General features: G+C 41.0%; 2 protein-coding genes across 2 annotated transcripts; both read left to right on the top strand.

Annotated features, from left to right (window-relative positions):
- On the top strand, window positions 596-2,023 carry LOC8077597 (tetraspanin-3). The gene is made up of 2 exons (XM_002447786.2): window positions 596-1,371; window positions 1,483-2,023. The coding sequence occupies exons 1-2, from the start codon at window positions 772-774 to the stop codon at window positions 1,765-1,767; spliced, it is 885 nt and encodes a 294-aa protein (XP_002447831.1). The 5' UTR covers window positions 596-771; the 3' UTR covers window positions 1,768-2,023.
- On the top strand, window positions 4,947-22,327 carry LOC110436178. Its single transcript, XM_021462547.1, has 6 exons — window positions 4,947-5,348; window positions 6,179-6,290; window positions 7,367-7,470; window positions 8,478-8,614; window positions 21,300-21,392; window positions 22,045-22,327. The coding sequence occupies exons 1-6, from the start codon at window positions 5,228-5,230 to the stop codon at window positions 22,054-22,056; spliced, it is 579 nt and encodes a 192-aa protein (XP_021318222.1). The 5' UTR covers window positions 4,947-5,227; the 3' UTR covers window positions 22,057-22,327.

The raw sequence follows: 22,631 nt of genomic DNA, 5'->3' as shown, positions 1-22,631 counted from the left end.
GTCTACACTTTAGGCCTTGTTTAGATAAAAAAAATTTTAGATTTTAATATTGTAGCATTTTCTTTTTTACTTGACAAAAATTGTTCAATCATAGAGTAACTAGACTTAAAAGATTCGTCTCGCGATTTAGAGGTAAATTGTGGAATTAGTTTTTGTTTTCATCTATATTTAGTGTTTCATGCATGTGTCGTAAGATTTGATATGACGAGGAAATTTTGAAACTTTTTTGGATTTTAGGGTGAACTAAGGCCTTGTTTAGTTCCTAAAAAATTTCAAGATTCTCCGTCACATCAAATCTTGCGGCATATGCATGGAGTATTAAATTTAGACGAAAACAAAAACTAATTACACAATTTGCCTGTAAATTGCGAGATCAATCTTTTGACACTAATTAGATTATGATTGGACAATATTTGCTACAAACAAACGAAAGTGCTACAGTACCCAAAATCTAAAATTTTTGCCAACTAAACAAGGCCTAAATAAGGCCTAGGGTGCATGTGCTCACTGCTTTCTCCTTCAACAATTAATGTCGTTCATGGTGGTTTCATTCTCTTCTATAACTAAAAGCTGTTCACATGCACATAGGCGAGCGCGTCCGGATCCCTCGTCAATTTTTACAATATATATACGGGGAAACAGACTACTCTCGATCCATCAGTCCTGCAAATTGCCTAGCTCTCTGCCCCTAGAATAGTTAGCTCTATAAAAATTAAGCGAGGAAGCACACCAGCCTGCTTCTTCAATCAAGCAAGCAAGCAAGAGAGAGCGATGGCGAGAGCGAGAGCGAGACCGAGGGAATCACTTGTGTCGATACTATTGAAGTGGTTCGTAAGTTTCTCTTGGTGCTTCTCGATCGGGTGCCTCGTCATGGGCAGCAAACTAGCCATGCGAGGCGACTCCACGGCTTGCATCCCCTTCCTTCAGTGGTCCTTCATCTCCATGGGTCTCGTCTTCTTGGTCGCCATCCTCCTCATGTGTGCAGGAGTGTTCGCCGGCGACGACCACGGGCGGAAAACAACACTTGGCTGCTACTTGTGCGTCAAGTGCTTGGGCCTCCTCGTCTTTCTCTGCTTAATCATCTTCGCTCTGACAGACATCAAAATTAAGATCACGGGCTCCCCGACGCCTGAGGAGTCCAAATTTGACATCACCGGCATCGACATCGATCCCATTGAGGTCAACTCGGTCCGCGAGTACAACCTCAGTGACTACGGCGGTTCGCTCAAGCGTCGCATGGCTAATGCCAGGTACTGGGCCACAATCAGCAAGTGCCTGCGCCGCAGGCACGCCTGCGATGGTATGAGCCCGATGGTACGCGACCCAAACACAAGCGTTCTCTACTCCGAGCAGGGCCTCTCGCCGATCCAGGTGTGCATGCTTCCTCTATCTCTGATCGCTTGTTTCCACGTCTTTTTTTTTGTGTATGTTAAGTACTGGAATACTCTGATCTGACCTCATCCTGTGATTGCATATGGACAGTCTGGATGCTGCAAGCCACCATTATCGTGTGCATTCACGTACGTGAATCAGACGACGTGGACACCAACACAAGGCGCCGGCCCAACCAACAACAGCGACGACTGCGGCAGGTGGAGCAACCAGCAGGAAACGCTATGCTTCCAGTGCGACTCGTGCAAGGCAGCCGTCCTCGACGATATCCAGAGGGCCTGGAGCAAGCCTGTCCTCGCTGTGCTTGGCATGCTCATCTTGGACATCCTAATCTTCCCTTGTATTGCGTCTTGTGTTTGTATAATAATGAACTAAGATGATGATTGTGTTTTGCCTGCTTCCGCTGCGGTTTTCACTACACACGTACTACTGGCTACTGATGTGTTGAGCTCTTGTATTAGGCTTAATCAGTTGGCGCTTTGAGGTGGAGTGTCCCCCCTCTTGTTTTCTTGTTGTTTGTGTCTGTGGAATTTTGTTGGTAATCCACGGGTTACTTGTGGATCTTATGTAAACTTGGTTAATTCATTTTTTTAATAAAAAACGGGTGAATGACCCAATCTCGGAAAAAAAATTGTGCTTTGCCCTCGTAAAAAATCAGAGTATTGTGGTTGTGACACCGGCCCTGCATCACTGTGCGCTTCCGTTTCCAAACTTCTTACCATGTTTTTTACCTTTCATGTGCATCATGTAACAAAAAATGTGACAAATTGGGCAGTAAAAATCAAATGTTTGTCAAGTTCCCCTCAAGTTTCGATTGCTTACATATATTCACAAGGCTAGAATTTTAAAATCTCAATGTAAGTGTAATCCTAGCCCTAAATAGTAGAAGGGACGTCAAACTCAAATTGTTAGGTTTGGGTAATTTAAAACCGCCGCCAAAATCGATAATTTCAAGGGGTTTCTAGTATTACTTCTCTATCATAGCAGCTGGCCACTTTCAAAATGGCAGTTAAATTCAAATTCTAAACTGTAAAGTCAGAGTGTGAGCCAGTATCAGCACTCATCAAACAGAAATGGTTCGACCCTACCACGGCTTATGGCTCTAAACAATTAACTACCTGCCTAATGCCAAATGAACAACCACAAATCTAGAAATCAACATCCGTACATCTCTTTTAAGTTAACAAATATAACCATTTCCTGTACTGCATCACAAGCAGCATATTACGCCCCTGGTGAGGAAAAAAAACACTTCTTTCGAGGAAGAACTCGAGCCCGATTGCTTCGCGAAAGTTCAAGATTGGATACCACATGCTGCGGGAAAAAAATGCAATTAGCAAAACTGACTCACGAAGGAAAAATAAAAAGATAAATCTTGTGAATAGGATTTGATGGGCCGGAAACAAGAATGTGGGCTATTGGTTGCCAGTGCGTTGGGGATAACTGGTAAGGTGGGTTTGCGGGTGTGGATAGAATATTTTCTTGCATGTCACCTGATATCCGTCGGGTTTGAAGAAGATGGACCTGCATCCGTGCCTATGGGCAGATTCACGCACCCGTATCCTTGCCTAGCGAGTCTTTTGCCCATATATGGGCATGCAGAACGTTGCCATCTTTACGCTGGGATTGCGCCCTCGCAAGATGCTAACCGCAACCAAGGTCGTGGCCCGTGCAAACTCCACCACTGCTTCTCGAGCGTGGCCACACGAGAGGATTTGTAGAACCGCATCCATCGATGGAGAAGGGCAAGGGAGCGATGGCCACATAGGTGAGCAACAGCGACTTGCGTCAGTGCTAGGGAGCGGTTGTCACAAAGGTGAGCGACCGACCAATGCCAGCGAGCATTGGGCAGCTTCGTGAGCAAGAGTCAGCTGTACTTGTTAGTATGTCATGGAGACCTGGACGTGTGCGTGGCTATTCAACGTGTTGAACAAATCGGATACACGTACGTGGGCTAGGGCAAAGGCCCATTTAGGCCAGTCTCGATACATAGTTTCATGACACAATTACCAAGCCTATAAACTAGTTAACTGAGCCACATGAGTTCCATCGAGATGGAACGCTTCTCTCATCTGATGAAACTCCTGCATTTAATGACCCTGCCAAGTCAGCAATTTTGTTTATGTGGTATTCTATTTAATGTGCATGACACTCTCATGAAACATGCATTGAGACTAGCCTTACCAGCCGACCAGGCCACCTAGGCCAACCCAAGATTTGAGTTCTAGTCAAAGAAAATCAAGATTATGTCTTCTATTTTGTTAAAAAATATTCTTTTGTGCTACAAAATTACATTAAGAGAAAAAATTATTTAAATAATCCATATCCATATACCTATATAATATAATATAACTAATATCAAAGAACCAAGTTAGTTTCAGTATCAAGATGAATTTAGAAGTATGGTGATTATGCAATAAGTCGTACATCCTGTTGCAACGCACGGGCATATGTTGATATTTTCATTTTCCGCTAACATGTTTTTTCTCCCGTTGCAACGCACGGGCACTTTTACTAGTAATAATAAAGAGGCAAAATTTCAGGCTCTTTTTTTTTGTTCATCCATTTTTTTTGTCTATCTTCCTCTAACTATCGAACAATGGAGAGTTTCTTTTATCTGGACTTATATATAACCCAAGCTCATACGAGTTAAAATTACTTGCGTCTAAACTAATATGGAGTAAGAGTTCTAATACAAATAAATTTCTCACATTCTAAGTATTCTAAATACAACTTTTAATAGTCAAATAGAAAAGGACAAAAATTACGTTCTTTATTTTGCTCCGATTTCTTTATTTAGTTTGATATCAATCGTAGGCTATATGTAGTTCCTTCTTCTTCTTCTCTAATAATAAAAGGCAAAATTTCTTATCGTTTTGGATTTTGGTCGAGCCCACATGTTAGGCTTCTGAGTTAGATTCAGCCTATAATTTTTCTTTTTTTTCCCTAATCCAATTGGATCAGGAGTCATCGTGCCATAAACAGAAAAAAAGCTAAAAATAATAGGAAACTAGATCCGAACGAGAGGATCATCATTTAATTAATCTTTAGATTGATGAATATATAAAGATATGGTGAGCTAAAATTTTCACAATTATATATTAAAAGAAAGATTAGTTCCCGGAAAACTCTACTCAACTCGTTCATTCATCTGTCGTCTTGCTCTCCGCATCGATCCATCCCCTCCCACCTCCAACTCTCCAATCGACTCCGTCCCAAACTACAATCCGCGGCAACAGAAAAAGGTGGCTCCTTTTACCAAGCAAGATTCTTAGATTGCTCCGCCTGATTGCCGATGAATTGACCCGACATAGCGGCCCATGGCCGGAACCGAGCGGCTAAACGGCCCGACTTATTTTTATGAGAGGCCATTATTATCTTGTCTTGTACATATTCAAGTCTCGACCGTACATGAGAGGGAGAGAGAACAGCTGAAAAAAATATCAGACGAAAACTTAGATTGAAATTTTGCGTCTATAGTATTAGATATCTCCTATATACAAATAAAAAGACTAAAGAGTGGACATCATTTTGGTGCGACATTGTAACGAGGGTCCATGGTTCTGCCTCCTGCGATCCCAAGTCCCTCGCTCCTACGCGCGACCCATACCGCGCCCCCATCCTAGAAAGGCAGGAATCAAATCACGGGAGCAAGGGATTGACCGCATCCCCATCGTCACCCTCACTGCGCCGCTGCCTGCTCGGCTCCCACGCATCCTCGCCCGCCACCGCCTGCCCCTATGCATGCGATCTCCTCCCCGCACTCCTTCAGTCCTCCCCGCACCTCTCCTTTGCCGATCGCCCTGCGACCCCCACCACATCGGTGTCTGTATCTATGTCCCTGATTCGGCTCGCCCTCATCTGGATCCATTCACCGGCGACGAAGGCCTGCAGCAGCAGAAGCTGGGAGGGCTCCCACACGTCCCTCCCCCTGATCCTGCGCGCAGCACCACCAGGTGTGCCAATCCTTTCTCCTTCTGCCCTGCAATGTGAAACTGAGGGTTGATTTTGGTGCGAACTGAGGGTTAAGTTCAGGTGTGCCAATCCCTTATCCTACCCGACAATGTGAAACTGATGGTTGATTTGGTGACGAACTGAGCGTTAAGTTCACTGAAAACAATATCGTTGAAGTTGTTTCTTTTCAATTTGCAAACATGGATTCAAGATTGGTATGAACGTCTGCATTGTCTCCCAACAGTTATATTTTTGTACTTATTTCTCTATTTATTATGGAACAAATGGGTCTGTCGTGGACAAGATCAGAGAGCAGATTACTAAATTTACTGTTCATTTCAGAATCTTTATAATGCAATTTCCATCTACACAGCAGTGGAAAAATAATTTAAGGAGTGCATGGGTGATTTTTATTTTTTCCTAAATGGAAATGACTACCCTTTTTACATACATGATTCTGTTGTTCTCCTTAATGTATGAGTCTTTATTTCTTGAGTGCGGTCATGAAATTATGGAATTAGTGATGATCAAACTCTTTAGTAATCATGTGTTATGCCATGTGTCTATCTAGAATGCATGAGATAGTGGTTACCAGCAGGTCGTTAGAGTCTAGATATATTTAGGCAAAGATCAAATTTGGCATCAGATCATTTAGTTGATCATGTGCGGGTATTTATGTGATATCAGGTTTATAAATGTGTTAACCCATATCATAATAGCTGAAATAATTAAACAAGTTTATTGTGACATAAGTTGAAAAGAAATAAGAGCTGGGTACTAAAACATGCAGTAAAGCTATTATGTGCTTCACATTATTGTTGGATCTTGTCAGGCCTGACCAAGCTACCAGGGAGCCAGAACGCCGCCACCAAGGACTGCTGCCACGCCATCGCTCCTGGATCCAGGTTCTCACCAACCACCAGCATCCACATCGGTGTCCCCAGGTATGCTAATCCCTTCTCTTCCCTTCCTATTGTGCAAAACCGAGCACCCAAACCCAACCTATGTTATTCTGTAGATTACCATACTCATCAGTCCAACTTACAAATTGGTTTCTGAAATCGATCAGTACCTAATGCACGGAATTCAAAATAAGATTAACCTATATGATTTTTTAACAATTAAGTATATTTGTCTAAAGCAAACCGACCTATGTAACAGTTCCTACACAGTTCCAAGTTCAGTACTGGTGCATTAGCTAAAAACATTTTTCTCATGCAGTTACTAAATCAATTCAACCCTGCAAAATGACTAAGTAACAGTTCCACTTCCATGACCTGTCTATGGTTGATTGCTTACAGCCCTACAAAATGTTTGCGACTCATTTGCATTACTAATCCCTGATGGTTACCCACCAAAAGTCTAAATGAGGCCAGGTGGTAAATTCTGCTTGACCTGATGATAACATTGTCAACATGGATATACTGCCTTCTGTGTTGTTATATGCTTTTTAGTAACAACCTGATGAAAACTCAATCTGGCACTAAAATAAGAGACCTTTGTGTCTAGCCATGAGATATTTGCATTGTAACAAGATGGAGAATCCTATATCTGTTAAAGGATCAATATGTCATATCTTAACGACCATGTGATTCAGTTCATCAGCTCTTATGTCTTATAAAGCTGTACTCACCAGAAAGTTTGAGCAGCTTATATCTGAAGGGTGTTGTTCTGGCAGTAATCGGGCTACCTAGATAGGAATAGGATTGGGATGCGTACTTAGAAATTAGGAGCTCATCTTTTGGTGTCTAGGACTACGACATACATATAGGGTTTTGCAATCTGATTTTGCAGTTACGGTTGAGCTTCCTTAAGAATTAGGACCTCATTGTTTGGTGTCTAGAGATATACATATCTCCTACAACTAAAATTTCTGTTTACATAACAAACTTTATCTTCCACAGATTGGTAACCTTTGTGTCACAAGCCATATAATGTTGTGATCTTAATTCTGGGCATGGCATTACTGCATTTGTAATTACAAGCATTGGCTATTGGGCACTGACAGTATTACTTGCAGAAAAAGAAGGCCAAGTCTCCCACAACTAAAAAGACTAAAGAGTGGACACCAAGTCTCTCTCACCTTGCCATCAGCATTCATACCTCTCGCCAGGAGTCTGCACGGTTAGTTGATTGTAAGAAGATACTTTTATGGTAACAATGGGTTTGAGCTAGCAGATCTAATCTTATCTCATATGCATGTGAACTCTTTTGGAAATGCCACTATACCGTATGGTTAGATGCAACAATTATATTTTTGTACTTATTTCTCCGTTTATTATGGAACAAATGGGTCTGTTGTGGACCAGATCAGAGAGCAAAGTAAGAGCAGAGTACTAATTTACTGTTCATTTCAGAATCTTTATATAATGCAATTCCCATGTACACAACAGTGGAAAAAATAATTTAAGCAGTGCATGGGTGATTTTTATTTTTTTCTAAATGAAACTGACTACCCTTTTCTATGTACATGATTATCCTGTTCTGCTTCTTAATGTGGATTCTTAGCAAACCCATGGAGAACTAGCCAGGGTCCTTAGTGCCAAGATGGTTACTGATCTTAATGTATGAGTCTTTATTTCTTCAGTATATCATACTTAAATAAAAGTAAACACTTTGGGTGTGGTCATGAAATTATAGAAATAGTGATGATCAATATCTTTAGTAATCATGTGTTTATTTCTGTAATGGTTGGGATGGCTTAAAGATGCCATGTGTCTATCTAGAAGGCATGAGATAGTGGTTACCAGCGATATATTTAGGCAAAGATCAAATTTGACATCAGATCATTTAGTTGATCATGTGCGGGTATTTATGTGATATCAGGTTTATAAATGTGTTAACCCATATCACAATAGCTGAAATAATTAAACAAGTTTATTGTGATATAAGTTGAAAAGGCTGAAAAAAAATAAGAGCAGAGTACTAAAACATGCAATAAAGCTGTTATGTTATTCTGTAGATTACCATACCCTTCAGTCCAACTTACAAATTGGTTTCTGAAATCGATCGGTACCTAATGCATGGAATTCAAAATAAGATAAACCTATATGATTTTTTAAAAATTAAGTATATTTGTCTAAAGCAAACCGACCTATGTAATAGTTCCTACACAATTCCAAGTTTGTTAGGCCTGACCAAGCTACCAGGGAGCTGGAGCGCCGCCACCAAGGACTGCTGCCACGCTTCCATCGAGGACCGCTGCCACGCCATCGCTCCTGGATCCATGTTCTCGCCGACCACTAGCATCCATGTCGATGTCTCCCAGGTGTGCTAATCCCTTCTCTTGCCTTCCTGTTGTGCGAAACCGAGCACCCAAACCCAACCTATGTTATTCTGAAGATTACAATTGAGTATATTTGTCTAGAGTAAACCGACCTATGTAAGAGTTCCTACCACTCTAAGTGCCCTCCAACACCATATGGCACCTAGACCTAGTCTAGTCTTGACGATGTCCAACAATCCTTTGAAAACCGAAACAATTTCCACCATTAAGTCGGCATGAACGTTGTTGACACTAGCTAACACCACTTAAATACAAGGTTGTCATCCCCAGCATGGTGCCAGAGTGTACAAAGGTATTTATAAATGTAAAGGCTCTCTAAAAAATAATCTATTCTATCCGCAAGTGTACAGATAAAATACCTCATTGTAGCATTTCACCAGGATAAGTATTCCAGGTATCGTTATTTATAATTTTGCTCAAGGGATCTAAAGAAGATGAAATTAAATCAAGGAATAAAATCTATCAAGGCATAGACTAGAGATAAACTTGCAAGAACATGATTACTAATGAGAAACTCGTCACACAGTCACTTACTCTAGCAGGGGGTAAACCATAAAGATAATGATAATAAAGTATAAGTTCATGGGTAGATAGCACAGCGATTAGAAAATAGACTACTCCTCATATATGTAGGTGATGTCAGATTAGCTAGAGAATGGATTCTAAGTTATCTACTAACTACTAAGTCATAATCTACTCTAGTTATCTACAAGATCATATATAGCATAAAAGACTCTTCATTCATGTATAAGGAACATTGATAAAGTAAATCAGAACATTGCATGACTTACTCCACAATACCGGTTCTGCCTGTCCTATCAACGGAGGGTGGACTATATAAGAATCAACGAAGCTGTCACTATCGCGAACTACCACACGACCTGGCCAATAGGATACATTTGCAGATAAATAACATCTAAGCACCACGCTCACATGTGATCTATCACCTAACTCCCTCGCGTCAAGAGCTAAGCGCTTTGCAAACTTATACATAAACTCATTATCAATTAGAACTATATCAAATATAGAACTAGAGCAAACTAAGAACATAATAATTAAAGACATAATACAATTAGAACAATAGAATTAGAGAAAGATATGAATAATACCAATCTTTATTACCGAAGATCCGAATCCAGAGCGTAGTGCTCTACTTCTCTAATTGCTATCTAATCAACCTCTAAACTTGAAGGATTAGGGAGTAGCTAATTCTAATTCTCTGTGGGAGAGAAGCTCTAAACCCTAACTTTGATGGCTACCTCTGAATAATGATTTCTCCTCTCCTCCTCCAGGGGCCAGGGGGTCTGGTTTTATAGTCCCCTCAAGTGAACGTGAGCCATTGGATCAAACCGACATAGATTGTATGGTTTAGATTGATCCTTTAGGTCGGTGGAGTCTTGCCCCGAAGCAGAGTCCTGTTTGGACTCCTACCCTGGGCGGGCGCCCAAGGGGGGTGGGCGGGCGCCCTGCCCCCGAGCCCGAATCGCTTCCCGTTCGTTCCCGTGGCTTCTGGACTCTTCTAGATCAAGGAAAATTGCGCGGCACGTAATTATCTCGTTGTAAACATGACATGTGGGCCTTCTCTCCATATTTTTTGATAAACCCCTGCAGAAATAGATAAACACCAAAGCTCGTGGAATTCTGTCAGATAAAACCCTAATTCTAGATGTTTGTTTCATATTGATCCTTTTTTATGTTTATTTGATTATTAATTTTAGTACTTAAGGACCGTCAACAAACTCCTCCAAGCTTACCCTTTGCTCGTCCCTGAGCAAACAGCTAAACTCAGACGGATCAGGAGTTGCTTCGATGTTTTCTTTCTTGACAGGCACACATGCTTTTACATAAAAATTCTTCCAGATTAGAGTGAAGTGTTATGGAGTTTAGTACCTGCACTTAAGTCTTAAGTAATCGAAAGACAAAAATAGTTAAGTCAAGCACTATTCCTCCTGTCTATACTTCACCTTTGTTCTAGAGTTTTTTCATAAGTTTTTAAAATAAAACTCAGAGTTCCCAGCAATGATTCTCTCAAGTCTCTCTATATGTGGTATTTGTGGATCCTTACCATAATGTCACTTACCTATAGCTAATGGAATATTTAAGTGGAGCTCATAGGAGTGGAAAACAGCTCATACGTATGTTGTCTAATCGAGCCATGGATCCAAAGGAACTCAGCATATAATTAAATCAAGATGTGCATGTGTGATGGAGTAAATGATAGTGAAAATGCATAAGTGATAATAAAACTTAGTTCTCATTGCTCCTTATATTGCTATCTCTCCTCCTCTTTGATCTTTGCCTTGGGAGAACATGGGCTATCTTTTTCTCTCTTTTTTCTTCTTTTTTTTTCAGGTGGGTAATAGATACCCCTAATTCTACTGTGGGACACTTGTCCATTTTTTTCCGCTCAAGTGGGCATTTTTGTACCCCTAATTCTACTTCGGACACTTGTCTATTTTTACTTCTCGTCTCACTCTTTTTCTTTCTTTTTCGAGGTTCCGGTCACTTGCCCCTTTTTATTTCCTCGTATATTTTTGCATAACCCATGCCTCTTCTGCATTGAATCTTTTTAGAGAGAGAATAACAATATTCGGGACAGTGAGTGATAATATTTTTTAGCAATTTTAATGATTGATGATGGATGCTGTGGTAGATGTGTGCAAGTGAATATCTTAATTTAACCACATGAAAAGCTCCTAAGGGTCGACACAGCTCGATCAAACTCAATGTAAATATAGTAAAAGATGTTATAGCAAGTATGGCTGTGGTAGGTAGTTTTGTTATACTAGGAACTCATCATGTGATTTGCAAGTTTTCAAAATAAATCTCTAGAACTTGGTGTAGTAGGAACAAGATAAACAGTAGCTCAACTTTATATCATGCCTTTCTCTTACCTAGACTTTAGTTTTATGCTTCCCAAAGATAGTAATTTCAGTTTTAGTAATTCCTGGAAGAACTCTAATATAAAAGCTAGGTACTTATAAGTAAGCAAACAGAGCAACTGTTCATCATTTCCATCATGTATCTTTTTTGGTCTTTTTATATTTTTCTAGAGATTAAACTTAGCAGGAAAATAAAGCACACTTATCTACACACTCTTTTTATTTTGTTATTTTGTTTTCATGTTTATAGAATGCGGTAAATTAAAGCAAGAAAATATTTATTTGGTTTTCTAAGTTTTTTTTCTTTTAAGATAAATTAAATACTAAGACAGAATAGAATAAATAAGAAGAGCAAATAAAAACTTACTTGATAAATTTGGGAGGAACTCCCCCAAGCTGGATGTTGACGTCGGTCTTACCTGATGTTCCAGAACCGCATCATGGTTGTGATGTTGTCGTTCATTGTTGTTGTATCTTGTCTTAACTCTTCTACTGCAGCTGCATGGTCCTGGTTCCATTTTTGTTGCTCTTCCAGGAGTCTTCCATGTTCTGCTTGCGTGTTCTGGATGTCGAGGAGGGTGTTGTCGGTACGAGTGAAGAAAGCACTGGCCTCTTGATAGTAATCATTCGTGAAAGCGTAGGAGGCGTCGGAGTATCGTCCTGCATCAAATTGGGGCGGAGGTCTGGATCCTGAAGCTCCATATGGATCAGTGGAGTACCTGCCCTTATGAAAAGGCGGGTTTGTCCACTGGTGATCTTGGCTCTCCGGCCATGTCTCCTCTGTTGGCTCTTGCGGTTGCGCATGACGAGCCCATGGGTCTCGAAGGACTCGAGGGTTGTAATCGCAATAATGCAGGTGCGCTGCTTCTTCTGGTCCAGGGTCAGCTCCGTACCAAGTGCGTTCTCGGTGAGTGGTTATCCTTTCAGATGCCACTCGCTGTGGAGTTCTCTGGTTCACTGGTGTTGCTGCAATCTCAATCAAAAAGTTTTGCACAACGTAGAGGCCAAGGTTCGGGTTAGGTAACCGAATCTTGCCTTTATCATCATACAGCATATACATTATATTCCCCTCTTTCTTTAACATCCGAGCTTGTCTAAATGTGTCATAGCCATGATAAATTCTTAATTCTTCTATAAAGTCCAACGATGAGTTTTCTAGTAAGTGAAGATTAGTGGCTAGACGAGGGATAAGTGAAGTACATCCTACTGGTCCCTGAAGACTAGGTATACTAAGCCAATGTGAAACTAATAGTGTAACAGGTGAAGTGGGTACTTTACTAATAGCAGCATATAAAAGTTGTAAATCTCCTACTCTTACTTTCCTAATATCGTCACGATAGAAAATATTGTACCCAAGCCATTTGTGGAACATCCTAAGAGTGGGGTGCTCCATGTCACTGGTTCGGGCTTGACTATAAAAATTATCTTTAGATATTTCTCTCCAAAACTGGTGTCTCTCAAAGTTGGGTAAATCGGAGTCAATGTTCAGGATGCATCTTGAAGAGAAACCAAGATGGTCGCTCAGCTCTCTCCAAGATAGCATAATCTCTTGTTTAAACATCCGAAAAACAATTCCCCCCTCATAGTATTGTAAGGTGCAAAGAAATTCGAGGGTGAGAAGACGAGAACCCAGCTCAGTTATATTCCAAAAATTTGTCCAACCCATCATCTGAAAAATTATGTCGAATTCAGTGTCCATACCTGTTTCTTGTAGTAGGATTGGATCGAGAGTAGGAGTATGAATGAAATCTTTGTTCTTCAATTGCTGATAGACTTCCTTCTCTCTTCGGTTCTTCAGTCCTAGGTCTCCTATCTTGAGAAGGACCTTAACTTGCTGACCTAATGAAGATGATGGAGCTTGTGTGGGTGTTGGGTCGACGCTCATCTCTGATGGCTGTGAGGAGTGTCGGGATGAACTCCTTGTACCAATGTTCTTGAGAGCCTTCCCTGCATTCTTCACCTTCTTAAACATCCTGCAAACAAAAGTTGGCAAAAACACAACTGGTGGAAAATGTGAGATAAAATGTTAGTGGTCAGCTGTCCGGAGTGTCAGTGGTCCAGGGGTTAATCGTTTAAGATAAGTTTCTATTTTGGTAGAGCCTCCCCCTAAACAACTTTTACTTCCGCTTAGACAACAGGATCACTACTTGCTAGGTGATAATCACTCTTTCAAAAGAACTCCCAACCTTCCCTTCCACTCTCCTCTTTCTCTCTACTCTCTTCTCTTCACTACAAGAGCTCCTTCTCGGGAAACTGAAGCTTGTGTGGTTTTCTGGAGTGTTTGTGTGAAGAGAAGGGGAGCTGGAGGTGGCCTTTTATAGGCTGAGCAGGGGACAGGGCGGGCGCCCAAGGGAGGTGGGGCGGGCGCCCACCCCTGGTGTCCATCCTGGGTGTGCCTCCTCCACTTGCTTCCTTGCTTTGATCTCACGCAGAATAATATTGTGTTGGTAGTGGTTGGACGGTGGAAAGATGTCAGGTGAGTGGAAACATATTGGTGGATGAAATTATATGATGGGATGTATGTGAGGTGAAGTGTATGACATGTGGGACCCAAAGAGTGTGGGTCATGCTTCTAGAAGATTACTATAATATAATGCAGGAAAATCTATGAGAATTATAACTTAATGAAAATGATAATGGAAAATATTTTTGTGCCTCCACAATAATTAATAAATATGGGTTGTTACATACCACGAATATTATTTATATGGGGCTTTTGATTATTATAATTATGCTATGAATATTTATGACTAATGCAAGAATTAATTATGCAAGAATTTAAATATGAGAAAATTAATAATGCGGGTAAATACCGATTTACCTCCCGGTGAGGGTTTGGGATTTTTAGGTCCCCCAAGCTGGACCTCAAAATATTTTAATCTTCTGAGTTACCTTCCTCCGGAGATGGTGTCTCCAGTGGTTCTTCATGAACTTCCTTCACTGTAGAGTCTCTCTCTGGTCTGGGTTTGAATGTGAAGTGTTCTTCTTGACCGTTTATGTTAAATTTGATTTCTCCCTTCCCGACATCAATGTGGGCATTGGCAGTGCTCAGAAATGGTCTTCTAAGGATGATGGACACTTTTGAGTCAGGACTCATGTCCAGTACTACGAAGTCTACTGGCATAAGGAAATCTCTGATCTTGACTGGAATGTTCTCGGCGATGCCCAACGGGTGTCGAACCGATTGATCTGCTAGTTGTAGGCACATTGATGTTGGTTCTAAGGTTGCATGCTCAAGCTTTTTGTAGACTGATGCTGGCATCACACTGACACTTGCTCCAAGATCACAAAGTGCATTGTTGAAGTATTGATTTCCGATCGAGCAATCAATAGTGGGACATCCGGGATCTTCCTTCTTCTTCGGTGGTTTGTTGAGGATGGCCGCACTACATTCTTCTGTCAGCTTGATAACCTCAGTGGTGGGCAGTGGTCTCTTCTTGTTAAGAATATCTCTGATGTACTTTGCATATGTAGGTACCTGTATGGCATCCAGCAGAGGTATGTTGACATATAATTTCTGAATAACCTCTACAAACTTACCAAACTGCTCATCCGACTGCAGTTCTCTGTTTCTTCTGGGAAATGGCAAATAGTTGGTGTCGTAAAAATCTTTCCTCATTTCTCCAGTTCTTGGTGGTTGGAGCAGATCTTCTGCTTCAACTGGGCTTTCTTCTTCTATCACTGCGGGTTGCACTGGTGCTGATGTTCTTTGTTTCTCTTTTGGGTATGGGGGATCTCTGGTAGCTTTGCCTCCTCTAGTAGTTATATTCTTTACCTGCTCAAGGTTAGTAGCAACAGGCAGTGCAGCAGCTATCTTTATTAATTTAAGTTCTACCCTTTTATTAAGAGTGTTTTGCTCATCAAAGGCAGTTAGTAGAAAATCTATTTTATTGTATATATCTTTTAGAGATGATTCATTTGTATCTAGCCTTTGTTTAACTTCATCATTAATTTTAGTTTGTTGAGCAATTATCTCTTTTAATGAAAGTTGCTTGACAGTATTACCTGAATTCATACCTTTGCTATTGGGTTGACTCGAAGTTGGTTGATATTTGTATGCTGTCTCAATGGCCCTTTGATCTTCTTTGAACTTGGCCCTCTGGTCAATCCAATGGAGCAAATTTTCCATCTTAGTTGATAATGCTTTTACTTCCTCTGGTATTTCTTCAGTTTGATGACATTGTTGAGCTTTATCTTGGGACCAGCTTTGGTTTTCTGCTATCTTATCCAAAAGTATCTCTGCTTTTCCAGTTGTAAGCTCCAAGAATGATCCTTTAGCAGATGCATCTAGGCACTCACGAGCCTTCTGGGTTAATCCATGGTAGAAGGTCTGCATAAGTAACCATGTGGCCATTCCATGGTGAGGACAATCTGATATGTATCCTTGAAAACGCTCCCATGCTTCTGAAATGGCTTCTGTCTTCTGTTGTTGGAAACTGACAATATTTCCTCTTAAGGCAGTTGTTTTGCCTATAGGGAAAAACTTTGATAGAAAGGCATCTGACAAGTTCGTCCAGTTGTTGATGTTATCTTGATGAGTGTAGAACCACTTCCTCGCTTTTCCTTCTAGTGAGAATGGAAAAAGGCGAAGCAGTATGACGTCTTTGTCAACTCCATTGATGTGGATTGTGCTTCCAATCTCTAAGAAATTCTGCAAGTGTGCACTGGCATCTTCATGTGCCTTTCCACTGAATTGTGTAGCTTGTACCAAATTGATGAGGCTTGACTTGAGCTCAAACTCGGGTATTCCTTCTTCTACTGTAAATCTTGGACCAGTTGGAATGTTGTCAAGACTTGGAGCAGAGAATTCTTGCAAGGTCTTTTGTGCCATAGCTTCAGCAATTGGTAGCTAGCTTCTTCTTGATTGCTTTGGTTCTGATGATGAAGAGTTGAATGTACCCAAAGTCAATCCTGTTATACCCTGTATAAAAATATAAACATAGAAAAACAACAGGGTGAACCTGCCAAAGCACAGGTGCCTTGTTATGATTTCTCACTTAGTAGCTGTTCTATGCAATTATTTCTCTATAGTCTAGTCTAATATTTTATATGAATAACCTTGACTGTTTTTCTGGCTTTCCTAAGCATTACCCTTTTGTTCCCTTTTATGACTTATTCCTGAGACTCGTATAATTCCTATAAATCCCTTAAGATCCCCGGCAACGGCGCCAGAAATGCTTGTTGACACTAGCTAACACCACTTAAATACTAGGTTGTCATCCCCAGCATGGTGCCAGAGTGTACAAAGGTATTTATAAATGTAAAGGCTCTCTAGAAAATAATCTATTCTATCCGCAAGCGCACAGATAAAACACCTCATTGTAGCATTTCACCAGGATAAGTATTCCAGGTATCGTTATTTATACTTTTTGCTCAAGGGATCTAAAGAAGATGAAATTAAATCAAGGAACAAAATCTATCAAGGCATAGACTAGAGATAAACTTGCAAGAACATGATTACTAATGAGAAACTCGTCACACAGTCACTTACTCTAGCAGGGGGTAAACCATAAAGATAATGATAATAAAGTATAAGTTCATGGGTAGATAGCACAACGATTAGAAAATAGACTACTCCTCATATATGTAGGTGATGTCAGATTAGCTAGAGAATGAATTCTAAGTTATCTACTAACTACTAAGTCATAATCTACTCTAGTTATCTACAAGATCATATATAGCATAAAAGACTCTTCATTCATGTATAAGGAACATTGATAAAGTAAATCAGAACATCGCATGACTTACTCCACAATACCGGTTCTGCCTGTCCTATCAGCGAAGGGTGGACTATATAAGAATCAACGAAGCTGTCACTATCGCGAACTACCACACGACCCGGCCAATAGGATACATTTGTAGATAAATAACATCTAAACACCACGCTCACATGTGATCTATCACCTAACTCCCTCGCGTCAAGAGCTAAGAGCTTTGCAAACTTATACATAAACTCATTATCAATTAGAACTATATCAAATATAGAACTAGAGCAAACTAAGAACATAATAATTAAAGACATAATGCAATTAGAACAATAGAATTAGAGAAAGATATGAATAATACCAATCTTTTTTACCGAAGATTCGAATCCAGAGCGTAGTGCTCTACTTCTCTAATTGCTATCTAATCAACCTCTAAACTTGAAGGATTAGGGAGTAGCTAATTCTAATTCTCTGTGGGAGAGAAGCTCTAAACCCTAACTTTGATGGCTACCTCTGAATAATGATTTCTCCTCTCCTCCTCTAGGGGCCAGGGGGTCTGGTTTTATAGTCCCCTCAAGTGAACGTGAGCCATTGGATCAAACCGACATAGATTGTATGGTTTAGATTGATCCTTTAGGTCGGTGGAGTCTTGCCCCGAAGCAGAGTCCTGTTTGGACTCCTACCCTGGGCGGGCGCCCAAGGGGGGTGGGCGGGCGCCCTGCCCCCGAGCCCGAATCGCTTCCCGTTCGTTCCCGTGGCTTCTGGACTCTTCTAGATCAAGGAAAATTACGCGGCACGTAATTATCTCGTTGTAAACATGACATGTGGGCCTTCTCTCCATATTTTCTGATAAACCCCTACAGAAATAGATAAACACCAAAGCTCGTGGAATTCTGTCAGATAAAACCCTAATTCTAGATGTTTGTTTCATATTGATCCTTTTTCATGTTTATTTGATTATTAATTTTAGTACTTAAGGACCGTCAACAAACGTCCTAGTCCATTGATCACCATTAGCATGACCTAACTCAAATGACTTTGCCTCTGCAAAACACACGTTAGTCATAGTAATTAACATTGTCATTAATCACTGAAACTTATTAGGGGCCTAGATGCTTTCAGGCTCAGAGTCATTGCTTAGCTTGCTTAGCACGGTAGAAGTCGGATGATTCCCTGTCACCTGTGAGATATAGGTGGATACCAAAGGGTTAGCAGTGTGTTGCTATCATGAGAAATAACCAAGTGTTCAGAAGTAAGATGAGACCAAGCTGAGCCTTATAGGGGTGTTGGCCATAGTGGTTCTGTCTATGTCGATTATGGACCGATCATTGACGGCCCTCTTGTCATGTTGAACGCATGCCCCACACTTAACTGGAACGATAAGTCATTTCGATCGTGAAGCCAGAATGCTACTCGGGCCCAGAATCGATCCGCTGTATGCACTGTATTGGTGATGGTTGAGGAGACTGACGAGGGTGTGGCGTGCAACCTTGGTATGCCTTGGATACCTCGATCGTCGGAACGGTCCTTGGATACGGTGCGAGGCGCCATGGCCTCTAGGGTAGGCATGGGCCAGAGCATGGCGGGGAGGCAGGCTAGCGGGGACTGTGCGGAGCATGGCGAGGAGGGAGGCGTTGGCCATCATGGCCGCCGAGGGCCTGTGCGGGGCGGGCCACCATGGCCGCCGGGACTATGCGAGGGAAAAAGAGTGGGGAGGCAGAAGCTAAACCTGGGGTCCACATGTCAGTGAGAAGAGCTGCTAGCAGAGAGAGAGAAGCTGGGTAGGGGTAGCAAGGTCATTTCCTGTGCCCTGATAGCTGTGTTGACATGTGTTGACGATCCTTAATGCTCACATTTAACCGTCAACTAATCATGAAAAAGGATCCAAATGCAACCGACATCTAGACTTAGTGTTTTATTTGACAGATTTCCACGAGTTTTGGTGTTTGTCTATTTCTGCAGTGGTTATCAGGAAATACGAAGGAAAGGCCCATACGTCGGGTTTACATAGAGAATTAATGTGTGTGGTAATTTTCCATAATCAGGAAGACTCTAGAAGCAACTCGACCGAAGCGGAGCTGAGACGGGCCTGGGCCCGGGGCGCCCGCCCTTGATCCTAGGGCGCCCGCCCTAGTACAAGCACGAATCACAGAATGGAGTACACCATTACAAAGATCTTGTCAAGCTGATCGAAATGCATATATTATTTGCTATATTTGGAGTTCGTAATCAAGAGATATTAATAAAAGGACTCCACAAAGAGCTGCGGGATTAATTGGGCCCAAATCAGATTTTGGTCCGTTAAGGCCTATGTGCATTTTAATGAGATATGGTGGAAAGTTTAGTACCACATCGCCTGCTGAACTAAAAAGGCACAAAAGGAGGAGGCTATATAAGCAAGGCCCCTGGCCCCTGGAGGAGAACATATCATTATAGAGTTGAGAGGTGCCCTCGAAGGATAACCTTTCCTCTATAGAGAATTAGGGCTAGACATTCCAATGTAGTAGATTAGTTCTAGTTGGGAGTTAGGGAGAGCGGAGCTGTGCTCCGGTTCTGGAGAAGTCTTCAGAGTTTTGGTATGTCTTTATATTTATTGTAAGACTTATGCTTTAATATATTATCTTCTCTATTTACTTTTATGCCTTTGTTATTATCGAGTAGTGTAGTTGTTATATTTTGGCATAGGATCTCCGTTCGCATCGAGTGCTCTAGTTATTCATGGTAATTAGAGTAGTAATCGTTAGTGTAGACGTGGTGTCTATACTACAGGTTACCTGAGGTTGCACCAAGTCCTGCAGATTGTTGTGGTAGCCCTAGGGTAGTGACAGCCGTAACGGTCGACGTATTCCACCTCGTTCGGATTGGTGTTTGTAGGACTGTAGTCAGAGCTTCCCAGCCCCCTTCCAGTTCTCTTTCTGTGGTTGGTGTTCTGATGTCCCAAAGTGCTAATATGTGATTGCTATATCTATTCATTCTTTGTTATCATAGAACTGAAGTAATAGAGAAGTATACAGGAACCTAGGTCTCTCCCGTTGTCCTCCCGCTCTGGCTATCTACGCGTTTATCATAGAATTCTCACCTTTATATTATTACCTATCATATCTCATTTACCCCTACTTTAGTCTAGTTGGTTTATTAAATTAGTAGATGCATGATAGTAAGTTATCAGATTCTTTGACCTTAGCTTCCTAGTGGTAAAATATAAATAACGATATCTGGAATACTCCCGGTAAAATGCTACGATGATGTTCTGTGCGCTTGCGGAATTTTTCTTATTCTTATTGCACTTAACGAATGTCAACAACATGCCACGTCATCAAAAGTGGTAAAAGTGTATGGTTTCACGAGCAACGCTACTAAAACAATATGAGAATCCGAAAGAGCGAGATCCGGAGAGTGGCTCTCCGTTATAATGGTAAATATGTAAACAATGAACTCTGGCAAGCTCCGGCCATGGATCCGCTGTGGCACTGTTTCCGGCCGAGGAGCCCCTCTGACCCCCTTGGATCTAATCCTAGTCATCCAAATCTGATCCAACGGCCCATAGTGAAGGATACCCCTTCAGCCGCAGTTTCAAAAGAACCCCTGAGTTATTTAAGTTGTAAACCTGTGGTCCTTGGCGTAAATGGTAGAATACGCTTTACTATTTTGAAAATGGAAAACTGTCAGTTCAGTTATAAAATATGTTTTCACAAATTACAGTTTTGCCACTGATTTTCTTTTGCTCATAAAATATTTGTTTTAACTCCAATTTGAACCATTCAAATTGCATTAGATTTGTAATCACTAGATCTACATGTTAGTAACTTTATTTCACCAGTTTGAAACCTTTTAATTTCATTACCCTATTTAATTAATTACTTTTCTAAAGAAAATCTTAGAAAATTCATATCTTCACCGTTTTAGCTCCGATTTTCGTGATCTTTACGTCCGTGTGATTGTAGCGCTGTGTAGAATCATTTTATAAACTTTTCATACTGTCTTTATGTTGTTAGTGTATTGTTCTAATTGTAGCCTTGTTTGCTTCGTGTTTGTTTGTCTTCGATTGTTTGTGTGTTGATGATCGATGATCGAGTTTAGACGGTGAGCAACTCGTGGGTGATCAAGAGTGCTACAACAAACAAGATCAGTACTTGGACAACTAGCAAGATCAGCAGGAGCAATTGGATCAAGGCAAGTATAGCATTGTGTTTTATTTCTGTGACCATGATCTTGTGACTTGATTCATGTTTAAGCAACGAATGATAAAAATGACTTTTTAGCAACTTGAGGATTTATCTGTAAGTGATCACTGGGATTGAAGTGCAACCATGAGGGCAATAATGGCTCTGGCTTTAGTCAAGTATGATTAATTTTTCTAGTTTATTAGAGGTTACCATGTGGTGCAAATGGGGGATATCAGACCGTGGATCCCTGCATGGTAGAATCACATGGACTGACTAATGAAACTAAGCAGCCATAACTTGTTAGATGAACCTTTAAAAGACTTCATAGTGATCCCTGCCGACCTCCCTAGAAAGGAGGTTAAGAGATTAGCTACCTCGGGTGAAAGAGTAAATCATGACTCATGGGTAAAGATGTACGACCTCTGCAGAGCGTTTATTAAACTGGTATAGTAGCCGTGCTCACGGGCACGAGCGGCCTTGGGGATTCTTGCATTAAGAGTGATGATTCTTGTTGTGTTAATATGCTCATATTCATTGTTTAACGCTCTACATTATTGATGTCACATTGATCATGAGATTGTGGGATCTATACAATTTAGTTGCTAGATACTTGTGGAGTTCGACATGGACTCACTTTTGCTATTTCTCCCATACTTCAGGAGGAGTGTTAGGCTTGTGATAAACCAGTCAGTTTCGATCATGAAGGGTGGAGTTAATACCCAAAGTTTGGAGTTACTTCCGTTGTTTACTGTCTAAGGTTATCTCTGATACTTTAAGTATGTTATATAATTTATGTATTGTCTTTTGATATTACACTTTATTTGTAGCTATATGTGAGATTTGGCTTCTAATAAGACTCACATATAGTGTATATCTGGTTTTGTCATTAAAATTGGATATTACATCTATAAAGTACCGTATTTAATTAGGACAGAATGGAAAAAGGAAATATAAAGGTAGCTTCTAAAGAAACAGGGCCGTACCGCGCGTGTACCTTCGTTTTTGACCTAGCATGCATGCACTTGCGAGTGGGCTTTACAACCGGCGTCTATATAATCCGGAGTGGTTGCGAGTGAGCTTATTCCTACTCTAATTATTTTCTCCGTCGTATGATCGCATACGGAGTGTGGAGTAGGTATTGTCACTCGATCAACAATATTATATATATTGACGTCCGTGTGTTCTCTTTTGGTCTTTCCTTTCCTCTCTCTCTCCGTCATGGTGTACACACACAGTCTACACTTTA

This window comes from Sorghum bicolor, chromosome 6 (assembly GCF_000003195.3).
Source record: "Sorghum bicolor cultivar BTx623 chromosome 6, Sorghum_bicolor_NCBIv3, whole genome shotgun sequence".
Lineage (NCBI taxonomy): Eukaryota > Viridiplantae > Streptophyta > Magnoliopsida > Poales > Poaceae > Sorghum > Sorghum bicolor.
The sequence above is the reverse complement of the archived record's forward strand: the minus strand, read 5'-3'. Positions and strand labels throughout refer to the sequence as shown.

Excerpts from the sequence above, each read along its gene's own strand:
- LOC110436178 (XM_021462547.1), top strand. The coding sequence starts at position 5,228 with ATGTCCCTGATTCGGCTCGCCCTCATCTGGATCCATTCACCGGCGACG. Across the intron at positions 6,291-7,366 it reads ATCCACATCGGTGTCCCCAG|AAAAAGAAGGCCAAGTCTCC; the intron begins GTATGCTAATCC and ends TATTACTTGCAG. Across the intron at positions 7,471-8,477 it reads TCTCGCCAGGAGTCTGCACG|GCCTGACCAAGCTACCAGGG; the intron begins GTTAGTTGATTG and ends CAAGTTTGTTAG.
- LOC8077597 (XM_002447786.2), top strand. The coding sequence starts at position 772 with ATGGCGAGAGCGAGAGCGAGACCGAGGGAATCACTTGTGTCGATACTA. Across the intron at positions 1,372-1,482 it reads AGGGCCTCTCGCCGATCCAG|TCTGGATGCTGCAAGCCACC; the intron begins GTGTGCATGCTT and ends GCATATGGACAG.